Source organism: Diabrotica undecimpunctata, chromosome 1 (genome assembly GCF_040954645.1).
Source record: "Diabrotica undecimpunctata isolate CICGRU chromosome 1, icDiaUnde3, whole genome shotgun sequence".
Lineage (NCBI taxonomy): Eukaryota > Metazoa > Arthropoda > Insecta > Coleoptera > Chrysomelidae > Diabrotica > Diabrotica undecimpunctata.
The window spans coordinates 57,313,945-57,329,191 of NC_092803.1; the positions used below are offsets into that span (position 1 = coordinate 57,313,945).

The 15,247-nt window shown below is 32.8% G+C and overlaps 1 protein-coding gene across 1 annotated transcript in view; it reads right to left on the bottom strand.

Annotated features, from left to right (window-relative positions):
- Positions 1-1,974: 1,974 nt before the first annotated feature.
- Positions 1,975-15,247, bottom strand: part of LOC140449608 (membrane-bound alkaline phosphatase-like) — a 59,104-nt gene continuing 45,831 nt past the window's right edge. Inside the window, exons 5-7 of the mRNA XM_072542835.1 lie at positions 14,749-15,078; positions 12,138-12,581; positions 1,975-2,330 (exon numbers count right to left, since the gene is read on the bottom strand). Of these exons, the coding sequence (XP_072398936.1) occupies positions 2,128-2,330; positions 12,138-12,581; positions 14,749-15,078 (977 nt within the window). The 3' untranslated portion in view covers positions 1,975-2,127. The remainder of the gene's footprint in view (positions 2,331-12,137; positions 12,582-14,748; positions 15,079-15,247) is intronic.

The window sequence follows — 15,247 nt, forward strand, 5'->3', positions numbered from 1 at the left end:
TGTGACATTTCTAACGTAAAAATTTTTTAGAAATATATTTTATTTAGTAATTTAAACTATTTTTAGATACATCTTTCTCCATACAGGAAATTGTAATGAATTTATTTTTAGGGAGCTGTATTGGTTTTTTCATATAAAACAAAGAATACTGACTACCATGGAGAAATGAATCATTATACTTTTTGTAATGGTTTAAACATGAGATATTGAATAATTTAGAGGAACCATCAATTATTATAATAGATAATGCTCCGTATCATATCATAATAAAATAAAGCTTTTATATCTGTTGCAAAAACAGCTGAAATAAAAGAATGACTGGAAAATTAAAAACTGTACACGAATAAACAATGTTAAGACCTCAATTGCTTGAACTGGTTCGGAGGTATGTTTTTAATAAAATTTGTGCAACTGGATATGTTTTTAATATTTCATTGCTTATAGGAATAAACCAGAACTAATATATGAGGTAGACAGAATGGCTAAACTATACGGGTATAGCGTTCTTCGACTTACTCTATACCACTGTACATTTAATGCAATTGAGCATATATGGGGAATAAGTAAACGTATTACCCTGATCATATTGAAACAAATGGCAGTTCTACTGCCATTTGTTTCAAGTTTTGTGCAGTGTGAAAGGAGTCCCTGGCCCAAATCACACTAGAAGTATAATCAAAAATAATAAAAAATACATAATCTGAGATACGGCGCTAGTGGGATAGAGAAATTGTTTTTGATCGTGAAGACATCGGCCGAATTGATTTAGCAGAAGATGCTGATGATGACGATGACGATTTTTGCATTGATAACGGTGACGAAGTGTTTTAATTCTATTGAGAAAACAATTATATAACTATTGCAATATTGTTATAATAAAAATACATTTCTGTAATATATATTTATTTAACAGATATTTGTATTTAACTCAGATAATCAGGCGAGTTAGAAAATCTAAATAATTTTGTAGATTTGTATAGAACAACTATAATCACTAATTTGGATAAAATATATAGATGAAAAGACTACATTGAGGAACTGTTTAATTATAAAAGGTCCGATCTTCAAATAACAGAAGTAGTGACAGGACCTGACATAACTATGGACGAAATTAAACGAGCAATAACATTATCAAAGACCAGGAAAGCGACAGGGTCGAATAAATGACCGAGTGAAATAATAAAGCTCTTCGAAAGTCCAGGTAAAAGATCTATCCTTCAACTCTTTAATAAAATTTGTAAAACTGGCTATATAACAACGGATTAGCTGCTGTAGACTTTTGTGACGATGACTTAAAAAGCAAATATTAAATGCAAAAGCAATATTAAAATTAAATTAAATTAAATATTATATTAAAAAAATAATAAAAAAACTTAGTAATAAGCAATTTGGGTTCCGCAATAACCTTGGAACTAGATAAGCACTATTTAGTATTCAGGTTATGTATTGTAATGTCTTTATTTAATTCTAATTTATTATATTGTTCTTATTTTAATTTATTAAAATAACACGATAATTTGTGTCAATTAACGAACGTTACAATTAAATCGCGGCGCGAATCTTCAACATTAACTGTTCACTTCCAAATAAAATGTCCTGTTATATACGCCAGTACCGTTAAACTAGAAACGTCGACAGTCCTCTCGACTAGCGGTGAAATGGTAACGGAAAACTGGTATTTTCACATCGGCTCGTCTCCAGAAGGTTCGAATTGTTTTTTTTATAACATCGTGTGTCAGGCAGGCATTACCTAGAAAATACTCGAATGAGTAAGCATATTAGTAATAAACATGTTTACCGTGTTTGGGTCAGAATTTATCGTAACAGTATCAATACCATACCAATCTTGCAAGTTCTTCAATCATGAAGGCTTTCTTCGTCGTGGACTGCGTTTCTCTGCTATTTTCCTTGGATGTTCACCGAACATCCTTTACTGAGTTAATGAAGTGTTAGTATGTAATTAAATACCTGTCGTTTATTCAAATAATTTATTTTCAACCTCAATATTCTATTAAAAATTGTTATTATTAGATCTATTAAATATTTAATATTCTATTAAATAAAATATATTATCACAATATGTTTCGATCTTATCTTTTATACTTCTGATTCAATTTTCATTTTCATCTACGCTTGTTTTACATAACGCTCACACTGGATTTCCTTACTGGTACACGATGCGAACGCCATAAGATGCGGTATCACATTTTGTTCCATCACTCCCGTAAAGAGATGTGCCCAAGGACCTCTTGCGAATATTCCGACGTCGTCGCCGCCGTGGGTTTCAGATGCTAACGGCGTGGTAGATGGCCATTTGAAGCTGACTTCGTCTAAAAACAGTATTTTAAAATAAAGGTTGAATTTTTTATAAAATTAATTTTAATATTACCCGAAAAACCGTAACGAAACTTCTAATTAGACCATACAAAATAATCTAAAGGGCAAATTAAGATAGCAATGGCGAGATTTGTCAATATACGGAAATTGTTATGCCACTCGAAATTAAACATACATAGAAGACTCCCAACACTAAAATGTTACATTAGGTCGCTTATCTTCTTCAGATGCGAAACATCGACTTTGTAATAATTGGAAGATATAAAAAGGTGAATTCATGAATTTAAAATGTGACTTTATAAGCGAATCTTAAGAGTCAGCTGGACAAGTAATAGCTAAATAAATTTAAAAATAAGTACGCCTCAGTTAATGGTAAATACAATTAAAACAAGTAAAACAACCTATACCGCACATATAATACTCCACTCATAATATGCAAGCAAGCAAGCATTTTAATTCAACCCAGCCTGGGAGACTTGCTCACCCCTTGCAATTACGTTCGGGTGTAACAATTTATTGGAGCGACGTGTATTAATTCGAGTGTAAACAGGACTTATTCCATCGCGCTCCAATGCTCCAGAACATCCCTTTTCCCCTTTAGCACTCTGATACGAAACAGAGGCACACTATTAGCCAAATGCTCTCCATGAGGGAGTCCTGAGGACTCGAATATGGTTCCCGAACCAAATCAAATGTAGACTAGGGTGATGCGTTTTATTCCTGCTATCTTCTTTTGACATCTGCGAATTTGAAATTGCTTGCTCAGTCCTCAAATCTCTTCTCCGGGCTACGCCCAGTACGAAGATGCGTTTGAGGGTTTGGGCCTTATGTGCCTTTTTTTTTGGTTTTGTTAATTTTTTTGCGCCGGATTTTGTTAGTAGATTTTATACGTTTTTTGTATTTTTTGTATATTTTTTTGTAGGATGTCTGAAAGAAAGATTGTAATTAGTGGGCCTACACAGTGATTCTGACTGTCTGCATTGATAGAGGTACGGAATATCCTCTGATTTTGCTTTATGCTTTCTCTCCTGGGTAGGTATTTACTTTCATTTTAGTATTTGTTGTTTCGTACGTTTGTGCTCATTAATGGAACGCATCATATCTTATTACCTTTCGCAGTATGGGACTTGGGTGCTTCTCCAGTTCCGCAAATTTTGTCCTGGCTTTTTCTGTCACCATATCGTCAGCGTATCGTGTTTAATTGAGTAGGATATGGACAGTTTCTTTTAGTTTTTGTTCTTTCGTGTCTGTTTCATAATTCATTCATATTTTATTCTTAATTATTGATGCATATTTTTACTGTACTCTATATCCATTGTCGCAGGCATGTTTGCATATTTCTAATCTGTCGAAATCCCTGTTTTTGATGGAAGTTTTATGCTCGTTTATCCTGCCACTTAGTGGTCTTGCGGTTTTTTCCACATAGAAATTGTTGCATTCATAGGGTATTTTATAGATGCAGTTTTTTGGACTCTCTTGTGCGTTGCTAGGTTTGGTTTTGGATAGGCGAGAAATGGGAGTATTGGTTGTTTTAAATTTTGTTGTGATGTACTTTATTCCTATCCTTTTTAATTTTTCTGATAAATCTTTACTTATGGTATTGTTGTCATCCTTAAGTCTATTCTTGTGAGTGATTTTGAATTGTTAGTTGTGGTGTGTTGTTTTCTTTCTTCTATCTTGTGTAATTTCTTATTAATAATTGAAAATAGGTAGTCATTTTTTTGTTAAAACCTTTGTCAGCAGATTTGTTCTTATTAAAATGCCTTTTTATTAGAGCAGTTGTTTTGATTATTTGTTGATCTCTTTAAATAAATGTTGGTATGACTTGGTTTTCAGTAAACTTTGATTGTATATCCTGTATCCTCTTTTGTGATTGGCAGATTCAGAAAAGGGAGTGGCACAATAAAAATAAGACAACAGTTGTTAATCTATCCATAATACAGCTAAATGCAATAGAGAACCGGATGCTCTCAAAAGGTCTAAACTATGTATTCACACGCCTATCAGTTGAAAAATTGGACAGGAAAAATAACTAGTGCAGTTAAAAAAGTCTGTCAAGTACAACCAACATACAAACATGAGGAATATAGGGTATTGTGCAGTAAAACCTTTTTCAGCAAGGTTTTTCTTGTTTTTCCCTTAGAGCGGGTGTTTTCGGGGCTCTATCATAAAATAATTTGATAATTCCTTACCTTTTATTTATATTGTGATTTGAGTGGTCATTTAAATATATGTTGGTTTAGGTTAGTTTTCAGTAAACTTTAGTTACATATTCAGTATTATAATCAGTGCAGTGCAGCGCAGTTGCTTTATAATCAGTAATTAGCACATCTAGAAAAAGAGAGTGACACAGTATAAATAACACAACAGTTGTTAATTTATCCATAAGACAGCTGAATGCAATAGAGAACCGGATGATCTCAAGAACATCCGTTTGCAGTTAAAAATCCGGTTGAGTTGCAAATTAAAAATGCTCAGTTTGTGCAGAAAAAAATGTCTGTCAAGTGCAAACAACATATGAAAATGGGGTACTGTTCAAAAAGTCATTGGAAAAAAACACTCAGCCAAAAGCAAACATTCGTAAAGAGCAAGAACATTCGCAAAACATTATACAAAAACAGCTCACAGTATGGTAGAGATATGTAGATGATGTGTTCTTAATTTGGTTTCATGGACCAAAAGCATTGAAAAAATTCCTGACGGGCAAAAAAACAACAACTCACTCCCTTCTCTAGATGTGATAATCACAAAAAGGTATAAAGGATATGCAACCAAAGTTTTCAGGAAACCAACCCACATTAACAGATATTTAAATTACCACTCAAATAACAACGTAAACATCAAAAAAGGAAATCATCAAATCATTATATTATGCAGCCCAAAACACCAGCTCCAATGAACGAACATTTCAAGAATAAAAAAAAATTGCTAACAAAGGTTTTAACCAAAAATGACTAACCATTGTCATTTATTTACAAGGAATTTCACAAGATAAAAGAGTGAAAATAACACAACACCACTAGCAATCCCTAATTACTTACAAGAAGGGACTCAAGAATGACATCAATACCATATGTATGGCTTATCAGAAAAATTAAAAATGATGGAAAATAAGTACAACATCACAACAACATTTAAAACAACCAATACGCTCAAATCTATCCTTTCCAAAAACCAAACCTAACAACGCAAGGGAGATCGAAGATCTGCATCTATAAATACCCTGTGAAGTTACAATTTCTATGTACAAGAAGCTGTAAGACCACTAAGTATCAGGATAAAAAAGCATTAAACATACATCAAAAACAGGGTTCTCGATATATCACAAACACACTAAACGTGCGTGGGACAATAAACTCAGAGTACAATGGAAAGATGCATTAATAATCATGAGAGAAACACACGAAAAAAAGAAAAATCAAAGAAGCAGCCCTCATACTACCCAATGAAGAAAAATATGTAATAAACCCATCAGCAAAACGTAACAGGCTTTGGTTGCCAATACTAAAAGAACAAGTCGACAGCAAGAATATACCGAAAATATCGGATTAATAGACACCGAGACACATCCTCTTCAATCATATAAAGTACACATGAAACACACAAACATAACACACGATCCCTCACCCACATTAAAGTTATGTATGTACTCGTATGTGCTTAATACAAAGAATGCAAAAACACATAATAATTAAAAGATTAGAATCAGGCTCAGAGTCAAAACGCGAAAACAATTTTATTCCATAGGGGAGGATGGGGCATTGTGAACCATCTAAGGAAGATATGCACATACTGTTAAACCAGAAATGATTTTGTTTTGTTTAATTAATTAGGGACGTTCATTAAACATTTAACTGTCATTTAGTTGCAATTGAAACATAATTTATTTAACGTATTTTTAACAAAAAAATGACAACTGACTATATGTCAAAAGTTTACATTGCCCCATAGGATGGGGCAATGTGAACTACTGAGGAAAGTCACACTATTTCATTATCTAATGGCTATGTTTGGTAAATAAAATCAAGTAAAAAGAATTTTTTTATTAAAAATACTTAGAAAACCGGTAACAGAACATTAGTAAAAATAGACACATGTTATATTTATTCAGAAATACAAAATTCACACTGAAATTCTTCATCATCTTCTAGATCTATTCCCGCACATGCTTCATGAGCCCATTTCAGACAGGCCGAGCAACGTACCCATCCTTCTTCATTGGCTGATGAGGAGAACCACTCGTTACAGTAAAAACATTCAGCATCTTCACCATTGCCATCATCTTGTACTTGATGGTTACATTTATTTTTTTTCTTTCCCTTACCATCTTTGGAAGGACAAACTTTTATTTTTTTGTTACTTCTTTCACTATCTTCGTGCTTATCATCATTTATTTTTTTCTTAGCTTTTTCCTTTTTCATTGTTTCTATTGCCTCCTTCGTGTTTATTTCAAGTTCTAATTCTAGCTTATACGGACTAGATGTCAGTACAGCCGTTTTACCTTTTTTGGATTTTCTCTTTGGTTCCATTAATTTACTTCTCTTTGGCAGAGGACGAATGTCTTTAGGGCTGTTTGCTCCAAATGAAGTTGTTGCTCTATTGTGTGCAGGGGAAATTGTCAATTGAAAATCGTTACCAGTATGAAGCTTTGCAACTGAGGTTGAAGCAATTACCTCATCTTGACTTAAGTGAGGCTCTGCAGTTGAAGTTGAAGGAATTGCCTCACCTTGACTTGACACTGGTAGACTATTATTCTCCAAATCTCTTTCAGTCGTAGCAGATGGTGCAAAATCGAGGTCTGTAAATATATTGGGATCATAAGGTACTATCCCACATTTTTTAAAAGCGTTAATAGCAGTCAAAGGTGTTGCAGCTTGTAAGAAAGCCTCACCAAAAATTTTAGAGATTTGGAAAGCTGTTACCACTCTGCCTGGGTTGTTATTAAGAAACTTTTCTAATGCCATATCATAATATCGTGCTAAAGAAGCCATGACACCAACATCGGTTGGCTGCATTCGATGGGTGGAATGTGGAGGCAAACAAATGATATGTACATGTTTTTCCCTAGCCAAATTAATTACTTCTATGTTTTTTGTATGGCTGCTGTGTCCATCCAAAATCAATAAGATCGGATCGTCTTCACTTGGTTTCGTTTGTTGAAGAAAATGTTGAAACCATATTAAAAAGAGTTCACTATTTATCCAGCCACTATCGCTACAGGCGAATATTAAACCTGGAGGTGCACCAGCTTGGAGTTCAACTTTCATTCTCTTTCTTGCAAAGATTAACATCGGCAGTATGAAGATTCCTGATGATGACATGCAAATAACGGCTGTTGTTATTCCACTTCTATCAGCAGAAGTAAGCCGTCCAACTTGTTTCTGTCCTTTATGCGCCAAGATTTTACTATTACATTTGGGGACTGTACCTAGACCTGTTTCGTTACAGTTAAAAACACGCGTTGGATTGACATTTTTAGAATCCAAAGTAGCTTTATACAGATCAAAAAATTGTTTTACATTGTAACGATTAAAAGCTTCAGCTCTTGCAGCAGATGTTGATTCGGGTTTACGTAATGAAAGCCCTGGGTGCCGTTTTCGAAATCCGTACGCCCAATCTAAACCTGCAAGTTTGTTTGTTTTATTATATGGATGGTCTATGTTATTTTTTTCGGCTAACTGGAAAGCTAGGTGACGAAGATCAAGCAAAGTAATTCCGTATAAACGCTTCTCCATATCTAAGATATAATTATACAATTCTTCTTCCTGTTCCTTGGTAAAAACCGTTTTGTAGAAACCTAGACCCTTTTCGTCAGGAGAAATTCTTGTTACTTTTTCTTTGCATCTGCGAATTAACGTTGCTTTCGGGATACCATAAACTTTACTAGCTTTTAAATAGCCCATTTACCCAGCTTTAACTGTCCGGATAGCATTCTTCAAGGCAACAAGAGACCAGGATTGTAGCTCAGTTTTCCTCACATAATTTCGTACCATTTCTAACTGCAAAAGAAGCATATAATTAAAAAAGTGTCAAGAAAATATAATGGGGCAATGTGAACCACTCCTAGTCCACGTTGCCCCATGCGTAGTACACATTCAAAATATGGAAATTAACGTACCAGTTCACAACGTATCAAAAGCAAATCTTAATTATTAAAAGCACATTTTACAAGCAACACCACAGTATCAAAAAGTTAAAATAATCATGTCTACTTACCGAGAAATCTTTAGTCAAAAGTAGTAAATTCCTTAGATCAGCAGCGACGAAACACGTGTTTTTAATTATAACACGTCTGAACGTACTCCCCGTGCGTTCACATTCATACTAAAAGTAGATAAGATGTCTACGCATATTTGTAGTAGTTACTAGATGCAGTGTTGCCAATTTTAAACAAAATAACCGATGTGGTTTACATTACCCCCATGGTCCATGATGCCCCATCCTCCCCTAAGTGGTTTCCGCACTGCATAATTTCTAAATTTCACCCTCTATTAATCATAATATACCCTATATGATATTAGAGAGTCGGTTGTTAAGGAGCTTTTAAAAATATAAAAGTTTATGGGGTGTTCCATTAAAATGTTAAAATGTTTTTGACATAAGGACAAAAACAATTTTATTTTGTAAATGGTTTCCACACTGTGTATTCTGATATGACTATTAGTCTAGTTAACAACGGATTGAAAATTCCGATTTAGGTTCGTCTTCACTTTTGGACTTCAGCCCAGGGTTGCTTTGCCCCTGGTTTTATTGGTTTTAAAGTAAAAGAAAATTTTTGAAATTTTTAACAAATTCAGTCATTATCCCTTTACAATTAACTTTATTGTTTTTATGATCTGTAGGTTTAACTGGTTTAAAGTGCTTATTTTGAAAAAAATGCCTTTTTTTTTCTAAATAACTAAAACTATACTGAACTATAACTTTTATAAAATATAGGTTTTGCTTTTATGAACATTTTTATATTTTTTTTGTGTTTTTCTGTAAGACAAAAATTGGTTAAGATATTGAAAAATTCAAAGTTTGCATACACTCGTGATTGGTGACTCATTCAAGCCCTTTGAACTATAACCCTTTTAAAAATAAAGGTTTAAAAGAAACTTAGCTGAATGATCTTATTGCTCTTAAAATACATATAAAATGTTTTTTAAGTAGTTTATAGCTTAAAGGCTAACCGAGTTATAAGTTAAAAACCAATCACATATTTTAGGAGATATCAGAACGCGTATACTGGAGCATTGTAAGATACACGTAATGTGATATTTAAAGCTCGGATTATAGGCAAAATGCCTATTTTTGCCTATTTTGCCTATTTTAATTGTTTTTTTGCACTTTTTGCCTTTTTTCGTAAATTCTGCCTATTTGTGCCTTTTTTAAAATTTCATAGTACTACCCATGATATTATTCTATTACTAAACCATTCTATAATAAAATTTTGGGTCAATAATAAAATATGAATGGTTTGTTTATATAACAGATTTCTAGGAAAATGTACCTGATCGAGACTTAAGGGTTAACTATTTGGAAATCCCTAAGCTTTATTAGTTTATTATCAGTTGTACAGTCGGTTACTGTATCAGAGTTTAGTCACAAATTGCTATATCCTAGTTTAGTTTTATTGCGTATACCGAAAGGCAAAGAACACGTTTTAAAACGTTTTAGACATTTGTGTGAAAAGATGATATCTAAATTAAGGCTATGGATCGCACCTTATTCAAAACTTTCTCTAGAAGGAGATGGAGGATTTTGTAAACCATGCGGCAAATCGGTAAGTTTTATTTTTTCTCGTCCCACAACATAACTAAATTCTAAAGCGGTTTTAGAATTATAATTATTTTTTTTTTAAATTCTCAGATTTCAAGTAGAAAAAAGTACTTTATTGACCAGCATTGTGGAACCACACTTCATAAACGTAATTTGGAAAAATTAAATTCCTCTAAGTTAGCCCAAATATCTCTGCGGGATAGTTTAAGCAGTTCAAAAAAAAGGAGGAAGACGCATTTAAATTTGATTTATGAAAGATAATGATTGCATCAGACATTCCTCTATATAAAGTTAGTAACCCTAGTTTTAAATGCTTTTTCGAAAAATATCTTAATAAATCCTTACCGGACGAGAGTACATTGAGAAAACATACTGTGGAAAAATGTTATGTGGAATGTATTTCAAAAATTAAGCGGGAGATAGAGGGCAATTTTTTGTATATTATCGTGGGTGAAACGACAGATGTATGCGGCAGGTATATAGCTAATTTAATGATTGGAATTTTGAACGAAAACTTTGCGAGAAAACCTTATTTAGTTGCCGTTAAAGAATTGGAAAAAACAAACAATTTAACAATAAGTCGATTTATACAAGATAGTTTAACAAACCTCTTTTTACCCAATACAATACCAGTGAATAAAATAGTTTTAATGCTTTCAGATGCTACGGCATATATGTTAAAAGCTGCTGTTTATTTAAAGATTTTTTATCCTAATTGAATTCATTGCACTTGTGTAGCCCACGGGGTAAATAGAATTGCTGAAGAAATAAGAAATCCGTTTCCGTTGGTAAATAATTTTATAAATTTTATGAAAAAAGTTTTTGTTAAGGCTCCGTTGAGGGTGCAAATATATAAAGAATGCCTTCCCGGTGCCCCTTTGTCGCCTAAACCAGTAATTACAAGGTGGGGAACCTGGCTCGAAGCAGTTTTTTTTTACTTTGAACACTGCAATGAAATAGAATTAGTTATGTCAGAATTTGATGATGATATTTCCGAAGCCATTCGAGAAGCAAAAAAATATTAAAAAATCCCAAATTGAAACAGGAACTCGCATATATCAATGACAATTATAAATTAATAGTTACCACAATTACCTTATTAGAAAAACAAGAGATAAATTTATGTGAGTCAGTAAAATTAATAGATAATTTAAAGACGAAAATTAAATCGGCACCTGGAAGTAACGGTCAATTAATTAAAAAAAAAAAGAAATATGTTTTCGACAATAATGAAGGTTTTTCGTTTTTATCTAATGTTGCTAAAGTTTTGAATGTGACATTTTCCGAGGAATTTCAAATTATGCCAGATTTATTATCCGCTTTGAAATATGCTCCAATTACATCTGTCGATGTCGAACGTTTGTTTTCAATGTACAAATTAATTTTAAGTGATCGAAGACATAGTTTTAAGACCGAAAATATTGAAAAACATTTAGTTGTTTCTATTAATGATAACATTTTAAGTGGTTACAATGTTTAATTATTCTTTTACAGTTATTTAGTTACTAGTTTATTTATACTAATGTTATGATTATGATGTGTAAATATACCTGCCTTAAGATAACTCCAAATTATTTGAATTTACATTTATGTGATTTTTATAGGGGTCATTTTCACTCCTTAAAAACAAAATCCAACCAACAGCGAAAGTCCAATTTTGAGGTGGAGGATAAGTATAACCTAAATCCAAATTTGCATAAATTAGTGGAGGCAAGGTATTGGCAATGACATTGTTTTAATTATAGCTAATCTAGGGGCTGAGATTTAGGAGTTAAACTTTGATAAAATTTTAAATTAAGTTTGTTATTGTTAATTGATATTTTTTATTCATAGTATTTTTTCTAAAACCAAAATACAAAAGTCCAAAAGTGAAGTGGAAAGTAAGTAGAATCTAAATCCAAATTTTCATGCCATTCTGGAATATATGACCAAATAAATATATGTTTAAAATAAGATATTTGATTGTAATGGATACTATAATTTAGAAGATACGAGTTATAAATTTGCTAATATTTATTAAATCTTTGTCATTACTTAACTCATTTCTTTTTCGGAAGGCACATATCTCTCTCCAGTTTCCATCACTTTATATCCTGGACCATTGGCGTAATTCAAAATAGTATACAAATGACTGTCCATAGCCTGGCCGCCGTACCCAAATATATCACTGCCCCTTTGAGCATACCCAGCGAAACTCATAGTATGCGCGTGATCCGAGGTTACTATAATCAGAGTGTCTTCTTCTTTGGTTAAGTCAACAGCCCTTTGGACGGCCTTGGAAAATTCTGCAGCCTCATCTAGTGCTTTTCTAGACGAACTTAAATGATGAGCAGTATCGATACGTCCGCCCTCTACGAACAGGAAAAATCCTTCAGGACCTCTTTGAAGAACTTTTATTGCTGTTTCCGTCATTTCTTCGAGGGATGGAGTTGATTCTTTATTTCGTTCCAAGTTGTAGGGCATGTGACAGGAGGAGAATAATCCTAAAATGGAAATGTTTCTACAAAACTGGTTATCTGTGGCATGTTAGTTTGTCTTGTATAAGAATAATGAGAAATTTAATAATGTTTTAAATTTTAAACAGGAACTTTTTAAAAAAGAAGTTAATATAAAATACAAAAATAATAATATCAAAATTAAAACTGGAAAACTGGAAATTTTTGAAAACAAATCAATAAAAACTGGTATTTTGATATTTCTGAATGTGGAAACGTTTTTAAAAATTTGGCTTTTCCATTGTATGAGTTTATTTTGTTAAGATGTTTGAAAATCGCCAATGAGTGTTCCAAAGCTGTTTTAACAAATGTGTTATTTAAATGCATTATCTTTTTCTGTTATAAGTTATTTGTACCTAAGCATAAAAATCGAAATGCACAAATTAAAGTTCTATAAACTAAAATAATAATGCAGGCATAATAAAATAGTATATTACTTTATAAGGCGGAGAAGCATGACTTTTCTTGACGCGCCCGATATTAGTAATAGAGGGCAAGTCAAGAAAAGTCGCTTCTTTGCCGAATAAAGTATACTATTTTTTCTTCAAACGTAGTAATTTTCAACCATAAATAATACAATTCATACGCTATTTTTACTCGAACTTAACTGTGACAACTATCAAAGTCGTCTAGATGTTAGAAATTAAAATAATTAAGTCGTCGGTGGGATTTGCGTCTCCCTGGTTACAGTTGTTTGACAGTTGTTTGCAATTATTAAAGACAGCTTATTGTTGTTGCAACCGCAAGCGCAAATTTAGTGCGAAAATGGAAAACCTAAACGAAATTGAGTCCGCGGCTAATGATGCAGTACCACGTTTGGGGCCCTCCAAGTCCGGAATAAAGTATCGGTTAGCGTACAAGCACTTCCAAGAGTGGTGCGATACAAGAGGAGTACGGCAAGTTACCGAAGACGTTATACTGGCATATTTTAATATAATGGAAAATGAAAATAAATGGAAATCTTCTACAATGTGGTCACGATACTCTATGATAAAATTCGAGTTATTTATTAGAAAAAATGTGGATATAAGCAAATTTTTAAAGTTACGTGCCTTTCTGAAAAAAATAAGCGAAGGATATACTGCAAAGAAGTCTAAAGTTTTCACTAAAGACGAGTTTGATAAATTTTTGTTTGAAGCGCCAGATAAGTTGTATTTAGGATTAAAGGTAAAAAAAATTATATTGCAAAGCATGTAGTATACTCTACTAAATTATAAAAATATTTCAGATTGTTTTGTTAATTGGGTTACCGGCGCCTGTCGATGCGACGAAATGGTAAAAATGAAGACTGTGGACATTGAGGAGAAAGAAAATGTAATAATTATCAAAATCCCAGACAGTAAAACACGACAAATTAGATCTTTTACGATAATTGGTCAAAACTACATTAAACTGTATAAAAAGTATGCATCACTGCGACCTGAAAATTTCACAGAAAACCGATTTTTTATCAAGTACCAAAATGGAAAGTGTTCATTACGAAGCGTCATGGGAATACATTCGATCAGCGCAGTAGCCCAAAAAGTAGCTAGTTATTTAAATTTAAACGATGCAAGCGCATACACGAGTCACTCTTTACGACGAACTTCAGCAAGACTTTTAATTGATGGAGGCGGAAATCTAGAATGCCTCAAACGACATGGGAGCTGGAAATCAAGCACGGTTGCCGAAGGATATATAGAGGATTCAATAAGAAATACGAACGATAATGCTCACAAAATTTTAAACCCTCATGAATCGCCAACATCGGGAATGATTGCTGAACGTTGTTCTTGACCATCAGTATCATCAACAATTAAAAATGCGTATCAAGAGTCGGGAACATTTTTGCACAGTTTCAATTTTGAAAATGCCTCATTAACTAATTGTACTTTTAATATTGCTATAAATAAAAATGATGTTTAATTTTTGTTAATGACATTTGTATTGTTGCTTTGTGACATGTTTCATATTGTTGCCATGACAACATTTTTCCCTCCGCCGTAAAGAAATGGGAAAAAAAAACTGCTGCCGGCGGAGACATCAAACTTTGACAGGATCAAGTTAAATAAGTAATGTCATCATTATTTGACGTTTGAAGAAAAAATAATTTACGTTATTGCAATTATTTAAGATATTTGTGATTTTTCTTAAAACTTCTAACAGAGTTACTTACCTAGTAAGTATTCCGTATCGTTTTGAATATTAAGAAGCTGTTCCCTATTAGACACATACTCATAATTTTTATCTATACTTTCCTTTTGTTTAGCCCACTCAAGGATTAGATTCATTTGATCAGATCTTACTCCTTGATTCCCATTTTCGTCGACTATTTCTTTTGGCAAAAAGTTCTTTCGTCCACCTCCTAATATGACCTGCAGATTTTTGCCTGTCTCTCCGAAGATAAGTTGATGAGCGATATCTTCGCACTTTTTGGGATCGTAATCAGTTTTTATTACTTTGGTGTCGCTTTCCCAACGGCGATAGGCTGTATGGGCGTATACTCCTGTAAATAGCATAAAAATTAATAAAGGATTTACTGCAATAAAAAGCAAAGAAAATGAATATTAAACTTATTGATTAATTTTTATAATTGGCGTCTTCAAAATATATACCATTTCAATATAAAAAAAGCTTTATAACTAGTTTGCAGAACCTAATATGTACAAACTTGT